The sequence below is a fragment of the Lipotes vexillifer genome, unplaced genomic scaffold, assembly GCF_000442215.2.
Source record: "Lipotes vexillifer unplaced genomic scaffold, Lipotes_vexillifer_v1.1 scaffold1699, whole genome shotgun sequence".
NCBI classification, from domain to species: domain Eukaryota; kingdom Metazoa; phylum Chordata; class Mammalia; order Artiodactyla; family Lipotidae; genus Lipotes; species Lipotes vexillifer.
The window spans coordinates 1,561,103-1,578,463 of record NW_006796961.1 but is presented as its reverse complement, the minus strand read 5'-3'; the positions used below and the strand labels follow the sequence as shown (position 1 = coordinate 1,578,463).

The 17,361-nt window shown below is 49.7% G+C and overlaps 2 protein-coding genes across 2 annotated transcripts in view; one reads left to right on the top strand and one right to left on the bottom strand.

The window, feature by feature from the left end:
- Positions 1-4,967, top strand: part of GCDH (glutaryl-CoA dehydrogenase) — a 6,846-nt gene extending 1,879 nt beyond the window's left edge. The window contains exons 6-12 of the mRNA XM_007469092.1: positions 29-199; positions 917-1,046; positions 1,128-1,344; positions 1,883-1,986; positions 2,252-2,377; positions 2,666-2,826; positions 4,419-4,967. Coding sequence (XP_007469154.1) covers positions 29-199; positions 917-1,046; positions 1,128-1,344; positions 1,883-1,986; positions 2,252-2,377; positions 2,666-2,826; positions 4,419-4,492 — 983 coding nt within the window. The 3' untranslated portion in view covers positions 4,493-4,967. The remainder of the gene's footprint in view (positions 1-28; positions 200-916; positions 1,047-1,127; positions 1,345-1,882; positions 1,987-2,251; positions 2,378-2,665; positions 2,827-4,418) is intronic.
- Positions 4,968-5,443: 476 nt separating this feature from the next.
- SYCE2 (synaptonemal complex central element protein 2) lies at positions 5,444-17,042 on the bottom strand. The gene is made up of 4 exons (XM_007469119.1): positions 17,022-17,042; positions 16,820-16,935; positions 6,934-7,108; positions 5,444-5,638 (listed from the first exon to the last, which is right to left on the bottom strand). The coding sequence occupies exons 1-4, from the start codon at positions 17,040-17,042 to the stop codon at positions 5,444-5,446; spliced, it is 507 nt and encodes a 168-aa protein (XP_007469181.1).
- Between the last annotated feature and the right edge of the window lie 319 nt (positions 17,043-17,361).

The following is a 17,361-nucleotide window of genomic DNA, read 5'->3' as shown; positions in this document are numbered from 1 at the left end:
TCCCCCCCCCCCCCCCCCCACCCACCAGGGTATGGCTGTGCTGGAGTCTCATCTGTGGCCTATGGGCTCCTGGCCCGAGAGCTGGAGCGAGTGGACAGCGGCTACAGGTCAGCGATGAGTGTCCAGTCCTCCCTTGTCATGCACCCTATCTACGCGTACGGCAGCGAGGAGCAGCAACAGAAGTACCTGCCCCGGCTGGGTGAGCAGCTGCCTGTGGAGCCTGGTGGAAGGAGGGCCGTCCCAATGGTCTGAAACTCAGGGGCGGGGCTATCCCCAGGCCTGCCTTCTGTCCTCACCCCAAGGATATTACCAGTGGCCACTCAGGCCCCCTGCCAGACCCTGGGCTTCACCCCCACATCTGATTCTCCTAAGTCTTTTTTTTTTTTTTCCCTAGGTCTCTCTTAACTCTGCCCCTTCCTCACCACCATCATATCCCCCGTGATTTGCTTTCTGTACTCCCCATTCCAGTCCAAAGTTTAAAGTCTTAACTTCCTAACCGGGTCCACAAAACCCCATGTGAGCAGGCCTCTGCTGATCTTTCCACCTCATCTCTGGCCACTCCCTTGATTGCTCCTTCCCAGCCACACTCAACTACTTGGAATTCTCAGTTGTACCACTAGGCCTTTGCACATCCTGGTCCCTCTACCAGGACTGCTCTTCACACCTTTTCCTGCCTAACTCCTTTTCATTGCCCTTCAAGACAGTTTAGCCCACCCTTTCCTGGCTTGTATGGGGCCTCACCCCATCATGGCATTGTGACTAGGGCCTGGGTGAGACCTGTCCCCCCACCACCTGGGAGTGCTGTGAGGGCAGGGCTGGATCTGCCTTGGCCTGGCTCAGTGGAGAGGCTGACAGTTTTCAGTAGAGGAAATGAATGGGGGAGAAGCAGCTTCGTGACCCTGTCTCATGCCTGCAGCCAAGGGGGAGCTCCTGGGCTGCTTTGGGCTCACAGAGCCTAACCATGGGAGTGACCCCGGCAGCATGGAGACCAGAGCCCGCCAGAACCCGTCCAGCAGGAGCTACACCCTCAATGGGGCCAAGACCTGGTGAGGGGCCTGGGCGCCTCAGGCAGGTGGGCAAGGGCAATGGGTGACGGCCAGACGCCTCACTGCCTGTCCTGCCTCCAGGATCACCAACTCACCTGTGGCCGACCTGTTTGTAGTGTGGGCTCGGTGCGAAGATAGTTGCATTCGGGGCTTCCTGTTGGAGAAGGGGATGCGGGGCCTCTCAGCCCCCAAGATTGAGGGAAAGTTCTCTCTGCGGGCCTCGGCCACGGGTATGATTATCATGGACGATGTGGAAGTGCCAGAGGAGAATGTGCTGCCCAAGGCATCTGGTCTGGCGGTAAGCAGCAGCCACCTTGGGAACTGGCATCAGGTCACCTGCTGGTTCTCTTTTCTTGGGCAGGTACCATGCTAGAGACCCAGCTGGGGAACAGACACACATGGAGTTTACACAGTAGTGATTTGGAGAGGCTCTGCCTGGCTCACTGATGTGCAGAAGCTGCCCCATTTTGGTGACCATCTCACTCATGCTGGCTCTGCCCAGTACATATAGGCCTGAACGAGCTTAATCCTTTGATGCATGTGCATCTTCCTGTCTCCTTACATCAACCCCAGGTCTGAGTATCCAATCCAGACCCTGGGCTGGGTAGAACTGTATGCAAACCAAGAGTGAGCAGGCAGTGAGCAAGACCTTATGTGCATGAGCTTTGGTGTCAGGGCCATGTGTGACTTAAACAGTTGCCCTGAGTCCCCCTTGTTTACACTGACTGCATGTCTTGGGTGTCTGGGGAGGGGGCCTCCCCCCTACTTAAAAGTTAGTTCTGCGCAGGCCTCTCATCTCCTCTTGGTGGGGCTGAGGCCCCCTCTGAACCCTGCAGGGTCCCTTTGGCTGCCTAAACAATGCCCGCTATGGCATCACCTGGGGTGTGCTTGGAGCTGCTGAGTTCTGTTTGCACATGGCCCAGCAGTACACCCTGGACAGGTGTGTAGGGGCTGCCATGAAAACTCCTGGGGGGGTGCGTGGGGGCTTGGGTTCCGTCTCTCACCCCCCCACCCCTGGCCCCCACCCACGAGACCTAAGTTCCCTGCTCTGTGAAATGGCCGAGGAAGTCCTTCTGAGCAGTGAGGGGCTCAGTCAACAATAGGGCCAGAGTGAGCTGCATGGGGGCTGAGGCAGCATGGGAAGGCCCTGGGACAGGACTGGGGAGTGGGCCCTCCTTGTACTTACCCTGACCCTGACCACATAGGATCCAGTTTGGTGTCCCACTGGCCAAGAACCAACTGATTCAGAAGAAGCTGGCGGACATGCTCACTGAGATCACACTGGGCCTTCATGCCTGCCTGCAGCTCGGCCGCTTGAAGGATCAAGACAAGTAGGGGCTGTGTGTCGGGGGAGGAAGTGGGAGGCAGCTGTGGTGGGAGGACCCAGTGCCCGTTCTGGGCATGGTGGCAGCTGGCCCTGGAGAGAGAGGTCCTTCCTGCCTGGTGGCCCCTTGGGACCCATCCCTTCCTGCCTCTCCCTCATTAGGAGCTGTGTCTGTTGCTGTGACGGTAACCCTCCTCCCAGCTGGGTTTGTCCAGGGAGTAGGGATGCCTGGATGCCCAAAGCAGGGTCAGTTCTTTATAATCCAATGCTCGTTACACGTCTGTGCTGTTCCCAGGGCCACCCCGGAAATGATCTCCCTGCTGAAGAGGAATAACTGTGGGAAGGCCCTGGATGTTGCCCGCCAGGCCCGAGACATGCTGGGAGGGAATGGGATTTCTGATGAGTATCACGTGATCCGGCATGCCATGAACCTGGAGGCCGTGAACACCTATGAAGGTGGGGACCAGATCCCTGGGGTGGGGTTCACAGTGGCCTCACGTCTGGGGAAGAGGACAGCAGACCCAAGTCCTACTCCCAGCTGTCACCAGTCGGCAGCATGACCTGGGGCAAGTCCCACCCTGTGTCCCTCATCTGGAGTGGCCCATACTGGGACTGTGGAAGTAAACCCTCCCAGTCCTTTCCTCCATTATGCTCCAGGGGAGGGATGTTCCCAAGCCTGCTTACAGCTTCCACAGGCACTCCCAGAGCGGGGCATTAATGCCCAGCGAGCTGGTGGATGTAAGGGAGTGAGAGTGCAGCTACGCACAGGAATCACCACTCCATTTTATGTGAGAAAAAAAGAGAAAAGGTAAATCATTTGCAGGCTGTGGTGTTTGCACCTGACAACTAGTGTGACTCTTATGGGGCCCAGAACCCCTTGCCTCATGGGAAGACAGACATAGAAAAAGATAATTAAAAAGAAAAGAGATGTGGGGAATTCCCTGGTGGCCCAGTGGTTAGGACTCAGCCTTTTCACTGCGGTGGCCTGGGTTCAGTCCCTGGTTGGGGAACTAAAACCCCACAAGCCGTGGTGCAGCCAAAAAAAAAAAGAAAAGAGGTGTACAATTCCAGTGTGAGTCACACAGAACTAGAGGGAGCTGTAACAGGCACTTAATCTCTTAGGGAGAAAGTGGGACCATGTTAAGCCTTGAGGGAGGTATAGGAGCTCTCTGGGCAGAGATGGTGAAATAGCATCCATGTGGTATTCTGGATGGGACATTCCAGAAACAGCAAGAAGGAGGGCTGGGGGTGGGGGGTTTCTACAGGCATGACAATGACCCGGAGGACAAGCAGAGGGCACCTTCAGATAGTTCTACGCAGGGGAGGGACAGGGTCAGATTTGCACTTTAGGAAGAAAATAGAATTATTTTGCTCCATAAAAGGAGACCATAATCTCTGCCTTCCACCTCTGGAAGCTGAGGAAGAGCAAATGAGAACACTGTAAAGGGGCTGTAAAGTATTACTTAGACATGTGGATGTGGGATGGGATGTGGAATGTGGGGTGTGGGGCGGTGGCTCTAGGATGGGGGATCATCTGGGACAGGCAACTAATTGTCTGATGTTTGCTTTCCCATTCCTCCTGTGAGTGAAAAAGGGTCTGATCCATTTCTGCAGAGCTCATCAGCTCTTTCCACCTCTGTGGGAAGAAAGCATGGCTGGGTTGAAAATCAAATGTTTAATCAACCGTGTGGGGTTGGGGTCGGGTGAATCGGGGAGCACCAAAGCTTGGCCCATGGTGGGGGCTGGACTCGCTGCAGTTTTGGGCCTGGCACAAGGAGCTTTGGGTTGGTTGGTCGGTCGGTTTTTGCCAAGATGCATTACAGAACTCTGAAAAACAATTTTCTCGGCATGGCCAGAAAGGTGGCCTCTGAGCCTCCCCTTGGTGCCTGTCACTGAGGGGGGCACTCCTGGCAGCCGTCAGCATTCGCTGTCTTTGTGGGTCTGTTCTTCTTCCAAAGTAGTAGCCTGTGGGGAGACATGAAGATTGACTTTAAAGGGAAGTTGTGAGCTGTTAAGACTCCAAACAATTCTGCATTTATCTTGCCCAGGCACTCATGACATCCATGCTCTGATCCTCGGAAGGGCAATCACAGGGATCCAGGCGTTCACAGCCAGCAAGTGAACCCACTTCACCTGGGAGCCCGGATGGTACCAAACCCCTTCCCAGGGAGACACTGCGCTCTGAGCTTAGTCAGGGAGGTGGCAGATGGAGCCATTTCTTCTGGTGGGAAGTGAGAGACGCTGATTTTTAAATATCAAAATTTCCCTTTTGAAGTCATTCAAATGTGTTCCTTAAAAAGAAGATGGGACTGTCTGTACTGAGTTTCTCAATCCAGTTTTAACTGTGGATGGGAACAGACTCCACTCACCTTGGAACAGAAGCTCCCTTTGACAGGGGAGCAGGGAGAGGGAAGGAGAGTGACATGGAAGCAACTTGTGAGACCCACCTGGTGTCTGACTACACAAACTACCCCCTCCACACAGCAAGACTTTACTCTGCGCCCTCTGACCCTCCCATCTTAGGGTAAGTGCCTTATGCTGGACGTTGGAGCAGAGTGAGGGGGAAAGAGAGAATAATAAAGAGTCTGCATGTCTGAGCCCACAGTGTTGGACCACAGTTACTTGTAACCACCCGAGAAGTTATTTCAGTCACAGGAGAAAGGGACGTGTGTCGGGGCTGTGAAGCGCGCTGGGACCTGGTGGGGATTTCCCCCACCCCAGAGTGATCCATTCCTGCATCTTGGGCTCAGCTGTAATAAATAAACCCGGTTGGGCACTGCCAGGGCTCAGGGCTGAGGGCAGAGGGGACTTTGTCCTTTCTGTCACCACAGAGCTGATGCGTAGTGTGGGAAATAACGGTCCAGCTTCTCAGTTCGAACTCACCACATTACAGGGGAGCACGGCGCCACAAGTGGGATGGCAAGAGCCCCAGGGCTTTTGCAGTAATAGTGGCCCCTGTGGGGTTTAGGGCCCGGTGGTGCTAATGTCCTTGTTCTCTGTTGACATTTACTTTCATCTTAGCTGCTACAACTCTCGTTCCTCTGGCGGCACCCATGTGCATGCGTGAGTTCAGTCATACCTCAGGCTGGCCGCACAGGTCTTTGTACACGGTCTCCACGCTGTGGCACACTTCTTTGAGCTCTGTTTCCAGGTGACTGATCTTTGCCATTTTTTGGGTGAACTCTTGGAGCTTTTCCTGAATGATCTTGTTGTGGTGATTATAAATCTGATACATCCTCTCCTCTAGCTTCTCTGTCAGGTCTGAAACCTTTGAAAGAATAAGATGTTCTTGGAAAGTCAAACAAGAGGCATCACAAGACATTTGTTCTAGCTGGCTCTTTAAGATTTCTGCAATTTATCTTATAAAAGTGGTAAAAACAACTCCTGTGACTGGAGGTGAAATTGCCTATATGTTAAGTTTTTCTTTTTAAAAAGCAAGGTGCGAGAATTCCCCGGTGGTCCAGTGGTAAAGAATCCGCCTTCCAGTGCAGGGGACGCGGGCTCAATCCCTGGTCGGGGAACTAAGATCCCACATGCCGTGCGGCAACTAAGCCCGCGTGCCACAACTATTGAGCTCCCACACCTCAACTAGAGAGCCTGTGTGCCGCAGAGCCCACGCACCACAACTAGAGAGAGGAAAACCCGCACGCCACAGCTAGAGAGAAGACTGCGTGCCGCAACTAGAGAGAAACCTGAGCAGACCGCGCGCCGTAAGGAAAAAGATCCCGCATGCCTCAGCAAAGATCCCGTGTGCCGTGACTAAGACCCAACGCAGCCAAAAAAAAAAAAAGGAAAATAAATAAAATAAAATAAAATAAATATTTAAAGAAAACAAGGTGCAAAATTATAGTGTAAGCTCAACCAGGTTAGGAGGAAAGAAAACATGCAACAAAGTGGCTTCTGGGTGGTGGTAGCATAAGGGTGTTTTTATATTTTTTCTGCTATGTTATATTTTTCTCTACTCTCTAAATTTTCTATGTACAGGGTAGGTAGGGATGGTGGAGGGCAGGGAAAAAAGTCAGCCTGTCATTGAGAGATGACATGTGGAATCCACAAGCTGTCCAGCTCACAGGACCTATTACGCATTCTGAAGAAGCGTCGGCGGGGACAACCATTAACACCAGACCTGAACATAACATCAGGCTTTGTTAGACATAAGCCCCAGCCATGTCCAGGGACCTCCACTCTCCTGTCACAAATCATTCAACTTCTGGAGGACAAATGGGTGTGACAATGCAGGTTATGCCTCAATGCCCTCCTGCCACAGCCATTAGTCCTGACATGAAGTAGGGGCCTGGGCTGTGGGTGCAGATGAACCTTGGCTTCTTATCCTGGTTCTCTCACTTGGGCAAATTATTTCCAAACCTTACTTTTCCCATCTACAAAATGTGTCCAATCTCTTTGCAGGATTGTTGTAAGGGTGAAATGAGGTACTGCATGCAAATTGCCTAGCACCATGCTGGGAACATAACTGCGGTTCATTCCCTCCCCTTTCACTTTTTACATGAAGAACCCCCTCCCCTTTCACTGGGGTTTGGCAGTATGTAGGGGGAAATCCGTCACCTTGATCCTGAGGCTGTCTCTGAAGTTGGTCATGAGGGCATGGTCCTTCTGCCTGCTCTCGTTGATGTTTTCGATCAGCTCCTGGGCCCTCTTCTTCAGGATGTTGATGCTTGAGTCCAGAGAGGAGAAGTAGGGTCCTGACTTCCCTTCCAGCATCATCATCTGGCGGTTGGCACTGAAGGTGGCACTAGAGGGGCTAGAAACCTGACTTCTGAAAGTATAGGAAACTGAGATCAGCGCCAAACTCTGTTGGCAGTGGCTGATCTGAATTAGCTCTGTGGTGGGAGGAGAACCTGTGCTGTGTGTCTCTCGTGGGTGACACTTGTTTATTTCATTCACACATACACCCCCACCCCACCCCTGAGAGGCAGGGATGGCATCCCATCTTATAACTGAAAACAGACCCAGGAGCACAACCAAAATCTGCCCAAGGTTCCAGAACAAGAAGATCTGCCTGACTGCAAAGCCCATAGTCGTTTTATTACACCAACTTGCTGCTTTGAAATGAGCATCAATAATATTAAAAATAGTTTAGATGCTTTCTTAGATGATCTTCCTGTCACCAGCCTGCTGAATCCCTTTCCATCCCTTTCTAAACCTACTTAGTGATGCTCATAGCAGCATGCAGACCAGCTGGGGCTAGTGTACCTGCGTGTCCCTGCTCCCATCAGGTAAGGTGGCCTGTCAAGAGTTAGTTACGGGGAGCTTCCCTGGTGGCGCAGTGGTTAAGAATCCGCCTGCCAATGCAGGGGACACGGGTTCGAGCCCTGGTCTGGGAAGATCCCACATGCCATGGAGCAACTAAGCCCGTGTGCCACAACTACTGAGCCTGCACTCTAGAGCCCGCGAGCCACAACTACTGAAGCCCGCACGCCTAGAGCCCGTGCTCCGCAATAAGAAGCCCGTGCACTGCAACGAAGAGTAGCCCCCACTCGCCACAACTAGAGAAAGCCCACACACAGTAGCAAAGACCCAACACAGCCAAAAATTAAAAAAAAAAAAAAAAACCTCTAAAAAAAAACTACCTCTAAAAAGAGGTAGTTATGTTAAAAAATAAAAATTTTTAAAATACCCCTCAAAAGAGTTATGTTTGTCCCACACTGTACACATGACTATAATTATGCAATTCATTAAATATCGTGTGAGCTAGTGACATGTGAAAAAGGGACAGGTGTCTAATAAAGCTAAATGGAATGAATAAAGGTGACCCTAATAAAACATAACTATTAAATCAAGTGTGGGGGAGACAGCTATATATTGGGACCAAGAACATAAAAATCTAGAAGGATTCTGCATACAGATCGCTTTGTCAAGGCCTGTTAAGTTTTTGCTCTGCTATAAAAACACAAAAGTGGAAATTGTGGGTAATGCATTATGAATGAGGTTTATGCAAAAAAAAGAAAAATGTTGCAATCTGATCAGCAGACCCATTGGTGTTTTAAATTAAGCTAAAATGTTTAAGGTAAGTTGCTTTTTTTTTTTTGGCCATTTCTTTGCTTTATCTGCCATGCACCATGCTAAACTACATGCCTCAGCTTGCTGCATCCTCACAACCACACTTTGGGGTCTATCCCCATCATCTTTACCTCATAGCTGAGGACACAGGCTCAGCGTGGTTGTGTCACTTTCTCAGGATCACCAGCCAGTCTGTGCAGAGCCGGGTGTGGCGCCCAGTTGGCCTGACCCCCAGCCTGTGTCCTGCTTCCCCCAAAGTTCTCAGTTTCCTCCTCGCCCCCTGAGGTGCTTCCAGCTCTGAATGGCTGACTCGGAGGTGCCAACACAGCAGTTCCTCAACACACCAGTTCACACACAACCATAAAGTCAGCCATGACTGCAAGCCAGGCACAGCTACTTAGAAAAACACGTCTTGATTTTTGGATGCTTCCTCCATACAACTATTTTTTTGACTTCTCCCCGACTGCCTGAGCTCTTCATTTTGGCCCAGGATGCAAGCACAGTGAAACCTGGGTGCACGAGAGCCAGGCTCTCACTGACACAAAAGTCCTCAGGCTTGAGAGGCTGGCTGTGTCCTTGTCCTTGTGTATTCCTTACCGGAAGTTTCCTTGCCCCTAGGCCTTTGCATTTGCTCTCTGACTGTGAGACCTAGCCCAGACCACGGCATCTCAAAGCAGCCTATGACCTATGCTTGTCACTGTTCACACCCTTATCTCCCCATTTATCTCTGCATTCCCAGCATCCAGCACATAGTAAGTCCTCCACTGTTTGCTGAATGAGTGAAGGATACTGATCTAGTCCTCCCTCCTCTGGCTTCACACAAAGCATGCAAGTTCATCTGCCTCCAAAGCCAGACACTTGTGTTCAGTGCATTTGTCAAGATGAGAGAGCGTGCCTCTGATTAAGGCAGACATTTTACAGCAAAGCCTTATAGCAGCTAGAAAACAACAGACCAACTAAAGTCTCCCTGGGCATTCTTGTTAAAAAACGTTTTGCTGTCCCCAGTACCTACCTCTCATGGGAAGAATAATAAAAGTGCATCAAATAAATGAATGAATGACTAGCAAGGGCTTTCATTACCATCCATGCTTTCATGTCTCCCAAACTTCTTTTTTTTTAAAATAAATTTATTTTATTTATTTTATTTTTGGCTGTGTTGGGTCTTCTTTGCTGCACGTGGCCGTTCTCTAATTGCGGCAAGCGGGGGCTAATCTTAGTTGCATTGCGCGGGCTTCTCGTTGTGGTGCTTCTCTTGTTGCAGAGCACAGGCTCTAGATGCATGGGCTTCAGTAGTTCTGGCTCGCCGGCTTCAGTAGTTGTGGCTCGCGGGCTGTAGAGCGCAGGCTCAGTAGTTGTGGTGCACGGGCTTAATTGCTCTGCGGCATGTGGGATCTTCCCGGACCAGGCTTCGAACCCGTGTCCCCTGCATTGGCAGGCGGATTCTTAACCACTGCATCACCAGGGAAGCCCTCTCCCAAACTTCTGAGCTCCAAACAAGGTATCTGACTTTCCCCAGGCCCATTCCACTTGGCTGTCCCAGAGGCATTTCAAACTCCTCTAAATTTGCACACCAGGGACTTCCCTGGTGGTCCAGTGGTTAAGACTCCATGCTTCCAGGACTTCCCTGGTGGCACAGTGGTTAAGAATCCGCCTGCCAATGCAGGGGACACGGGTTCGAGCCCTGGTCTGGGAAGATCCCGCATGCCACGGAGCAACTAAGCTCATGCACCACAACTACTGAAGCTCATGCACCTAGAGCCGGTGCTCCGCAATAAGAGAAGCCACCACAGTGAGAAGCCCATGCACCGCAACGAAGAGTAGCCCCTGCTCGCCGCAACTAGAGAAAGCGCAATGCAGCCATAAATAAATAAATATAAATAAATAAATAAATAAATAAATAAATAAAAGACTCCACACTCCCAATGCAGGGGATCCCTGATCGAGGAACTAAGATCCCACATGCAGGGCAGCGCAGCCAAAAAAAAACGACAGTAAAAACAACTGCACACCAGCCCAGTGTTGTTCTCCCTCCTCATTTCATTGAATGACACCAAAAGCCACCTGGTTCCCAAGCCAGAAACTTAGCAGTCAGCCTGGAGCCTGGCTTCTCTCTGTCCTTCCAAATCCTGTCACAAAATGCTTTCATTTCCACCTCCTTAATTTCTCCCAAATCTATCCTCTCCTCCCCACCCAACCATTCACAGCCCCACGCCTATCATTCTCACCTGGGCCCTAGTGACCTTATAACCGCAATCTGATGTCCCACTTCTGCTCCACAGCCTCCAAGAGGCCCCACCAGCTGCAGGAGCAAGTAAATTCCCTAGCACAGCACACAAGGCTTTCCAGGGCCCTGGCCTCCACCTTCTCTTTTCAGCCTCCACTCCCAGCAACTTGAAACTTTCCACAATTTCACCAAACTCATCAGCCTTTGCCTGAAACGATTTTTCCTTTCTGTCAACCTCACGAGGCAACGTTTGGAGCATCCTTACCTCACCTTTGCTTTCTAATCACAACACTGCCAGTTTGTACACTAGATTCCCCCCAGGCACCATGCACACTCTGGGCAGGGGCTGCATTGCCTTCATTCCAAAGGCATCACAACTATTTGCCGAATACCTAAATGAATGAACTGCTGCTGGAGCCAGAGCCAGATGTAACATTCTTGCTCTTAAGCCACTTTGCACCCAAAGTTGCTTTGTTGTCCCAACAGTATAGGATTCTGAAATTAAAATCAATGATAGGACCAGGTGCTTCTTTTTGTGTAATTGCTCACAACCTGCTTGAGCTGCTAACTGTTCAGAGTTGCTCCTTTTTCAAGCTCAAGGGATAAAGCTGGAACTGATCTTCGTGGCAGCTACACAAATGGTGAAAAATCAATGGAATTCAGCTCACTCAAATTTCGTTATGGGACAAAGGCCTGCATCAGATGTCTGCAGAGAGCTTCTTGATTTTTCCCAACCTCTCCTTTGGGGATTTATTCCTTTCCATTTCATTTTTCTTAATACTCAGCAGCTGCATATTAATCAGGATGCTAATGAATCATAGGCTTCCCTGGGCCTGCATTCACCAATTAACTTTAATAAACAAAATGCACCATGTCCCCTCCACCGGCTTCCCCCCATTCCCAGGCCTGCCTCTGTTGCCCAACCCTGGATGGAGGCCAGGGAATGGAAGTCAGCTCAACACAGTAGGCCGCGTGTGCACGGGGTAGGGCAGTGGGGGGGTCGGGATGGGGGCTGTGAACACATCCCTCCGCTCATCTATGACGGTCTGTCCTTCTAAGGAGTACCTAATTCTTCGGCTTTGAGGATTAGGATCTAGTTCCCGAGAAGAGCTCAAGCTGGCAGGGGGCCCGGGAACTGCGGAGGAAATGGGTTTAAGCGAAGAGACCATCTGTTCGCTCCAGGTAAAGCTGTGATTGGCAGGCGTGTGAGCCAGAGCCACCCGCTGGCGGGGCCCTCCCTCCGTGGCCTCTAACAGATATACAAGTAAACAATCCGCCAGCCACTTATGACCACCGCAGGCGGCAGTCCCAGGAGGGGAGGAAAGCTAATCAAACATTCAAGGAGGAACACAACAGAATCTGTGGCGCTTGGGCAAAACGATGTTCTGCTGAAGTACAGCCAGGAAGGGGGAAGGTTTGAATCGAAGTTGCGGAGCCCATTCCTTTCACCCTCTGCTCTTCTCGCCTGAAATGTGCTCACATTTTAATCATGTCACTGAGAGTCTGCTGCTGGATCTGTTAACTGGTCCTTGTCCTGGTCCTAATCCATCTGCTTCTCAGCCCAAAGTTCTTTTGGAACTCCTCGAAGTCTCTCAATGATTCGCAATTGTCTGTGTCTCCTCGCCACTTAGATCCCAGTCTAAACATACTATTTGCAGGAAGCTGTTATCAAACGACTTCAGTCATTTACTTCTTTTTTTTCTGGTCTCCAGTTGACTGCACACCCCTGGAAACCATTCCACCCTGCGGTCTGGTTTGCAACTGAGGAATCTGGGAGGCAAGAGGAAGCTGGCTTCGTGCGTGGTGCAGTCCTCAGGCGCCCTGTCCTGAGCCTCATTCTATCCCCAGGTGAGCTCCTTCACTGAAGCAGCACCCTCTCCAGCCCCTGCCGCCCCACCCCACCGAATTCTGCGTCAGAAAGTCCAACCCCTAACTTGGACGCATTCATGTGTATTTCTCTGGTCACCTCAGACTCAACAAGGGCAAAATACAACTTGTGCTTCTGCCAGCTGGAAACTGCCCCGAGCCAGAAAGCGGGGAGCAGTAGTGGCAGGGGAAGCCTTGATCTGTAGTGTTTGCCAATTTCCATGGTGCAGAGACTCCCACTATAGCCAGTTTCAAGCTACTAACACGAAGTTGCTAAATGCCAGGTTGGGAAGTGATGTGTAGACCTGGCTCTTGCGGGCAGGAGCTGGCTCCAGCACACCACAGCTGGGAGACATCCTCAGCTCATCACCTTCCTCATGCCTCACTAAATGACCCCCCTCATCTTCTCTCCATCTGCCCTGCTAGATGCCACCCCTGAAGAAGCCTCCCACCTATCTCCCAGGTCCACTCACGCCCCCTCCCACCCATTCTTCACAGAGCAGCCGGTGTCTTTTTATAACAGGAGCCTGAGCATGTTACTTCTATGACCCAGCCATTCCCCACCTAGGTATCTACCCAAGAGAAATGAAAACTTGTACACGGGTGTTCATAGCAGCATTACTCACAAGAGCCAAAGGGCAGAAACAACCCAAATTTCCATCAGCTGACGAATGGATAAATAAAACGTGGTACAACCATAATATAGAATATTATTCAGCCACACAGAGGAATGAAGTTCTGATACATGTTACAACAACATGAATGAACCCTGAACACATTATGCTCAGCGAAAGAAGCCAGTCGCAAAGGACCACATAATTGTATGATTCTACTTATATGAAATATCCAGCAGAGGCAAATCTGTAGAGACAGAAAGTAGAGTTTTGGTTGCCAGGGACTGGGAAGGACGCAGGGACTGGGAGGTGATGGCTAAGGGGTCAAAGGATTATTTCAGGGCGATGAAAATGTTAAAAAGTTGACTGTGGTAATGGTTGCAGAGCTCTGTGAATGTACTAAAAACAATTGAATTGTACATTTTAAGTAAGCGAAGTGTATGGTATATGAATTATATCTCAATAAAGCTGTTACCAAAAAAAAAACAATCCTTAGGATCAAGTCCACAGCCGACAAAATGCCCTGCGACCTAGCCTGTGCTGAGCCCCCCACTCTGGCACTCACTCCCCTGCCCACGAGGAAACATTTTCCTAGCTACCTGAGCTCCTCCGTGTCAGTACTTGTTCAGTATATGCCTTTCCTGTCAGATGGAAGCACTGGGAGTGTATGAGCATGTCTGTCAGTGTACCCCGGGTGTCACTGCTGCCAATCACAATGCCTGACATGCTGGCCTTCCCACTGTTTTGTGAACACACCAGGCCTGCTCCTGCCTCAGGGACTTGGTACTTGCAGCTCCGTCTGCCTGGAATGTTTGGAGTCCTGGGCGCCTCCTGGCTGGCTCCTCCTCATGTGACCTCCTTAGAGATCTCCAGCTACTCTAAACTCCCTGTCACTCTAGTTGCTCCTTCTCTGTTTTGTTTCTTCACAGCACTTGCCACCAAGTGAAATCACATTTTTTAAAAAATTATCTACCTTTTAGAAAGGCAGCTTGGCAATAGACCCAGGATAGCCAACACAATATTAAAGAAGAATGAAGTTGGAAGACTGATGATACTTGTTTTCAAGACTTACTACGAAGCTGCAGCGATCCAGATAGTGTGGTACCAGTGAAAGAATAGAAAATAGGTCAATGGAACAGAATAGAGAGCCCAGAAATAGACCCACACATATATAGTCAACTTATCTTTGACAAAGGAACAAAGAAAATTCAGTGGAGAAAGGAGAGTCTTTTCAACAAATGGTGTTGGAACAACTGGACATCCACATACAAAAAAAGTGAAGTTAGACACAGATCGTGCACGTTTCACAAAATTTTTCTCAAAATAGATATCCCTAAATTAAAACACAAAACTATAAGACTCCTAGAAGATATCGTAGGAGAAAATCTAGATGGCTTTGGGTTTGGTGGTGACTTCTTAGATACAATATCAAAAGAAAAAATTGGCTAGTTGGACTTTATTAAAATTTAAAACTTCTACTCTGCAAAAGACACCATTAAGAGAATGAAAAGACAGGTCGCAGATTGGGGGCAAATCTTTACAAAACACAAATCAGATAAAGGACTGACACCCAAAATATATAAAAAACTCTTGAAATTCAGCAATAAGAAAATAAAAAATCCAATTTAAAAATAAGCAAAAGATCTGAACAGATACCTCACCAAAAAAGATATACAGATGTCAAACAAGCATATGAAAAGATGTTCAACTTCATACTTCGTAAAGAAGTTGCAAATCAACACAATGATACCACTACTGCCTGTTAGAATGGGGAAAATCCAAGACACTGACAACACAAAATGCTGGTGAGGATGTGGAGAAACAGGAGCTCTCATTCACTGAAGACAGGGATGTAAAATGGTTCAGCCACTTCGGAAGACATTTTGGTAGTTTCTTACAAAACTAAATATACTCTTACTATATGATCTAACAATTGTGCTCCTTGGTATTTACCCAAAGGAGCTGAAAATTTACATCCACACAAAACCTGCATATGAATGTTTATAGCAACTTTATTCATAATTCTAAAACTTGGAAGCAACCAAGATGTCCTTCAATAGGCGAGTAGATAAATAAACTGGGGTACATTGTGTAAATTACTAAGTGTGTATTACTAAGTGAAAGAAAGTCAGCTCCAAGAGAGCAGGAATTCTGATTTGTTCACTATTGTATCCCCAGCATCTAAAACAGTGTTTGGGTAAAGAAGACCCTTGATAAATACCTGGTGAATAAATGTGCAAGACAACAATGTCTTTTTAAAGTCATCCATGACACTACTCTTCCTCTCACTCCAACATCGAATCCCCTAGCAGTTTATGTTAGTTCTATCTTCTTAGACCTATCCAGAATCTGACCACTTCTCATCACCTACATGGATCCACCCTGGGTCAAGTTAGGGTCATCTTGCACATAAATTATTCCAATTGCCTCATCACTGGCCTCCCTGCTTCCAATCCCGCCCTCAATAATCTATTCTCTACACAGCATCTAGAGGGAGCCTTTTAGTCCAGAGGACTACAAACTTCTATAAAGGGCCAGATAGGAAGTCTTCTGCTTTGCAGGCCTATGGTCTCAGGTGCAACAATTCACCTCTTCAAAAAAAGTTGAAATGCCTGAGGAGTGGGTTTGAGCCCTTCAGTCCTCAGGGAGAAGCTCCAGGGTTTGAGTTCCCTCCTGCTTGTGGGACACCGCACTGGGGGTAGGGTATATGGTGAGATTGTTTCCTAGCCTTTCCTACCCACTTTGATGTGATTTTCTTCTCATTTGCCTAATGTGTAGTTATTACTGCCAGCCTTTGTTTTTATAAGAGGAAGTTGTTCCATGTGTAGCTATAGACTCTTAGGGGTACGCGGGCCTCTCACTGTTGTGGCCTCTCCCGTTGCGGAGCACAGGCTCCGGACGCGCAGGCTCAGCGGCCATGGCTCACGGGCCCAGCCGCTCGGCGGCATGTGGGATCTTCCCGGACCGGGGCACGAACCCGTGTTCCCTGCATCGGCAGGCGGACTCTCAACCACTGCGCCACCAGAGAAGCCCAGTCTTTAGGTTTTTATAAGAGGAAATTGTTCCATACGTAGCTGTAGACTCTTGGGAGGAGGGGAGTTCACAGGCATCATACTGGGTTGGCCAAAAAGTTCGTTCGGGTTTTTCTGACCATTTTATGGAACACTCGAACAAACTTTTTGGCCAACCCAGTACACAGCTGTCTTGAACAGGAACTGCTATATGATGTTCTTAAGCAATTTTTTCTTCATTTTCAAATTAACTCCAGGTATCTAAGGGCCTCTTCAAAGCAATACTTGGCTGGATTAATTTAGATTGGCTAATGCATATATATAAAAGTTGTTTCCTAGTTGTTAAAAGCTTATTTTATCATTTAGACTTAGCTGATTTAGACTGGCTTTGCATCAGAATAAACAAAATGTATTTTACCAACTTAAAAATAAATAAATAAATAAACTGGTCACCTGTCACTCTCTCCCTATTTTTTTCCTCAGAGCGCTTAGCATCCCCTGACTACTGCATATTCCCGAGTTTACAGACGTTCTCCTAGAATGTCACCTCACTGCTGTGTCCCCAGCACTTCCATCCCAGGTACATGGGAGATGCTGGACGAGTATGTGCAACCAGTGCGACAAGAGCAGACACTGGTAGGGTCTTGTGGAAGAAAAGGGTGAATGAGAGGGACTCAGGGGTCTGTTTGGACTCGATGGGCCGGGCTCTTCCTCACCTAGCTGGCCCTCGACCAGCCTCCTCTTCGCGGCTCTCCTCGCCTTGCTGCCGCTCCTGGCTCTCCTCCAACAGCTGTGGCTCCTGGTCCTTGCACTCTACCTGCGGCATGTCCACCTGTGAGCACGGCCAGCGCTTGAGAGGTCGAAGGAGGGCGAGAGGTAGTCAGATCCCCCTCCTCCCGCCCCGTCAACCCTGGGCACCTCTGTCTGCCGATGCGGCATGTTGGGGACCCACAGAAGAGACGGGGGGTGCTGGGACGGGCACCACGAGGACCGCGGGGATCCCGTGCCTGGAGCACAGGAGGACTGAGGTGGGGAGACCTGGAGTGGCCGGGGTGAGGACAGGTGCTCCGGATGGGGTGCTGGGGGGCCTGGGCTAACTGGTGTGCGAGTCGGCTCAAGGCCTTCAAGGAGGGAAAAGAGGTAGGAGAAAAAGAAGAAGAAAAACGGGTGAGGCGCGTGGATGTCTGAGTCTCTCTCTACCCTACTCCTGCCACTCGCCATGCGTGGAAGTCGGTCCTGCCTGGGCTGTCAGTGCGTC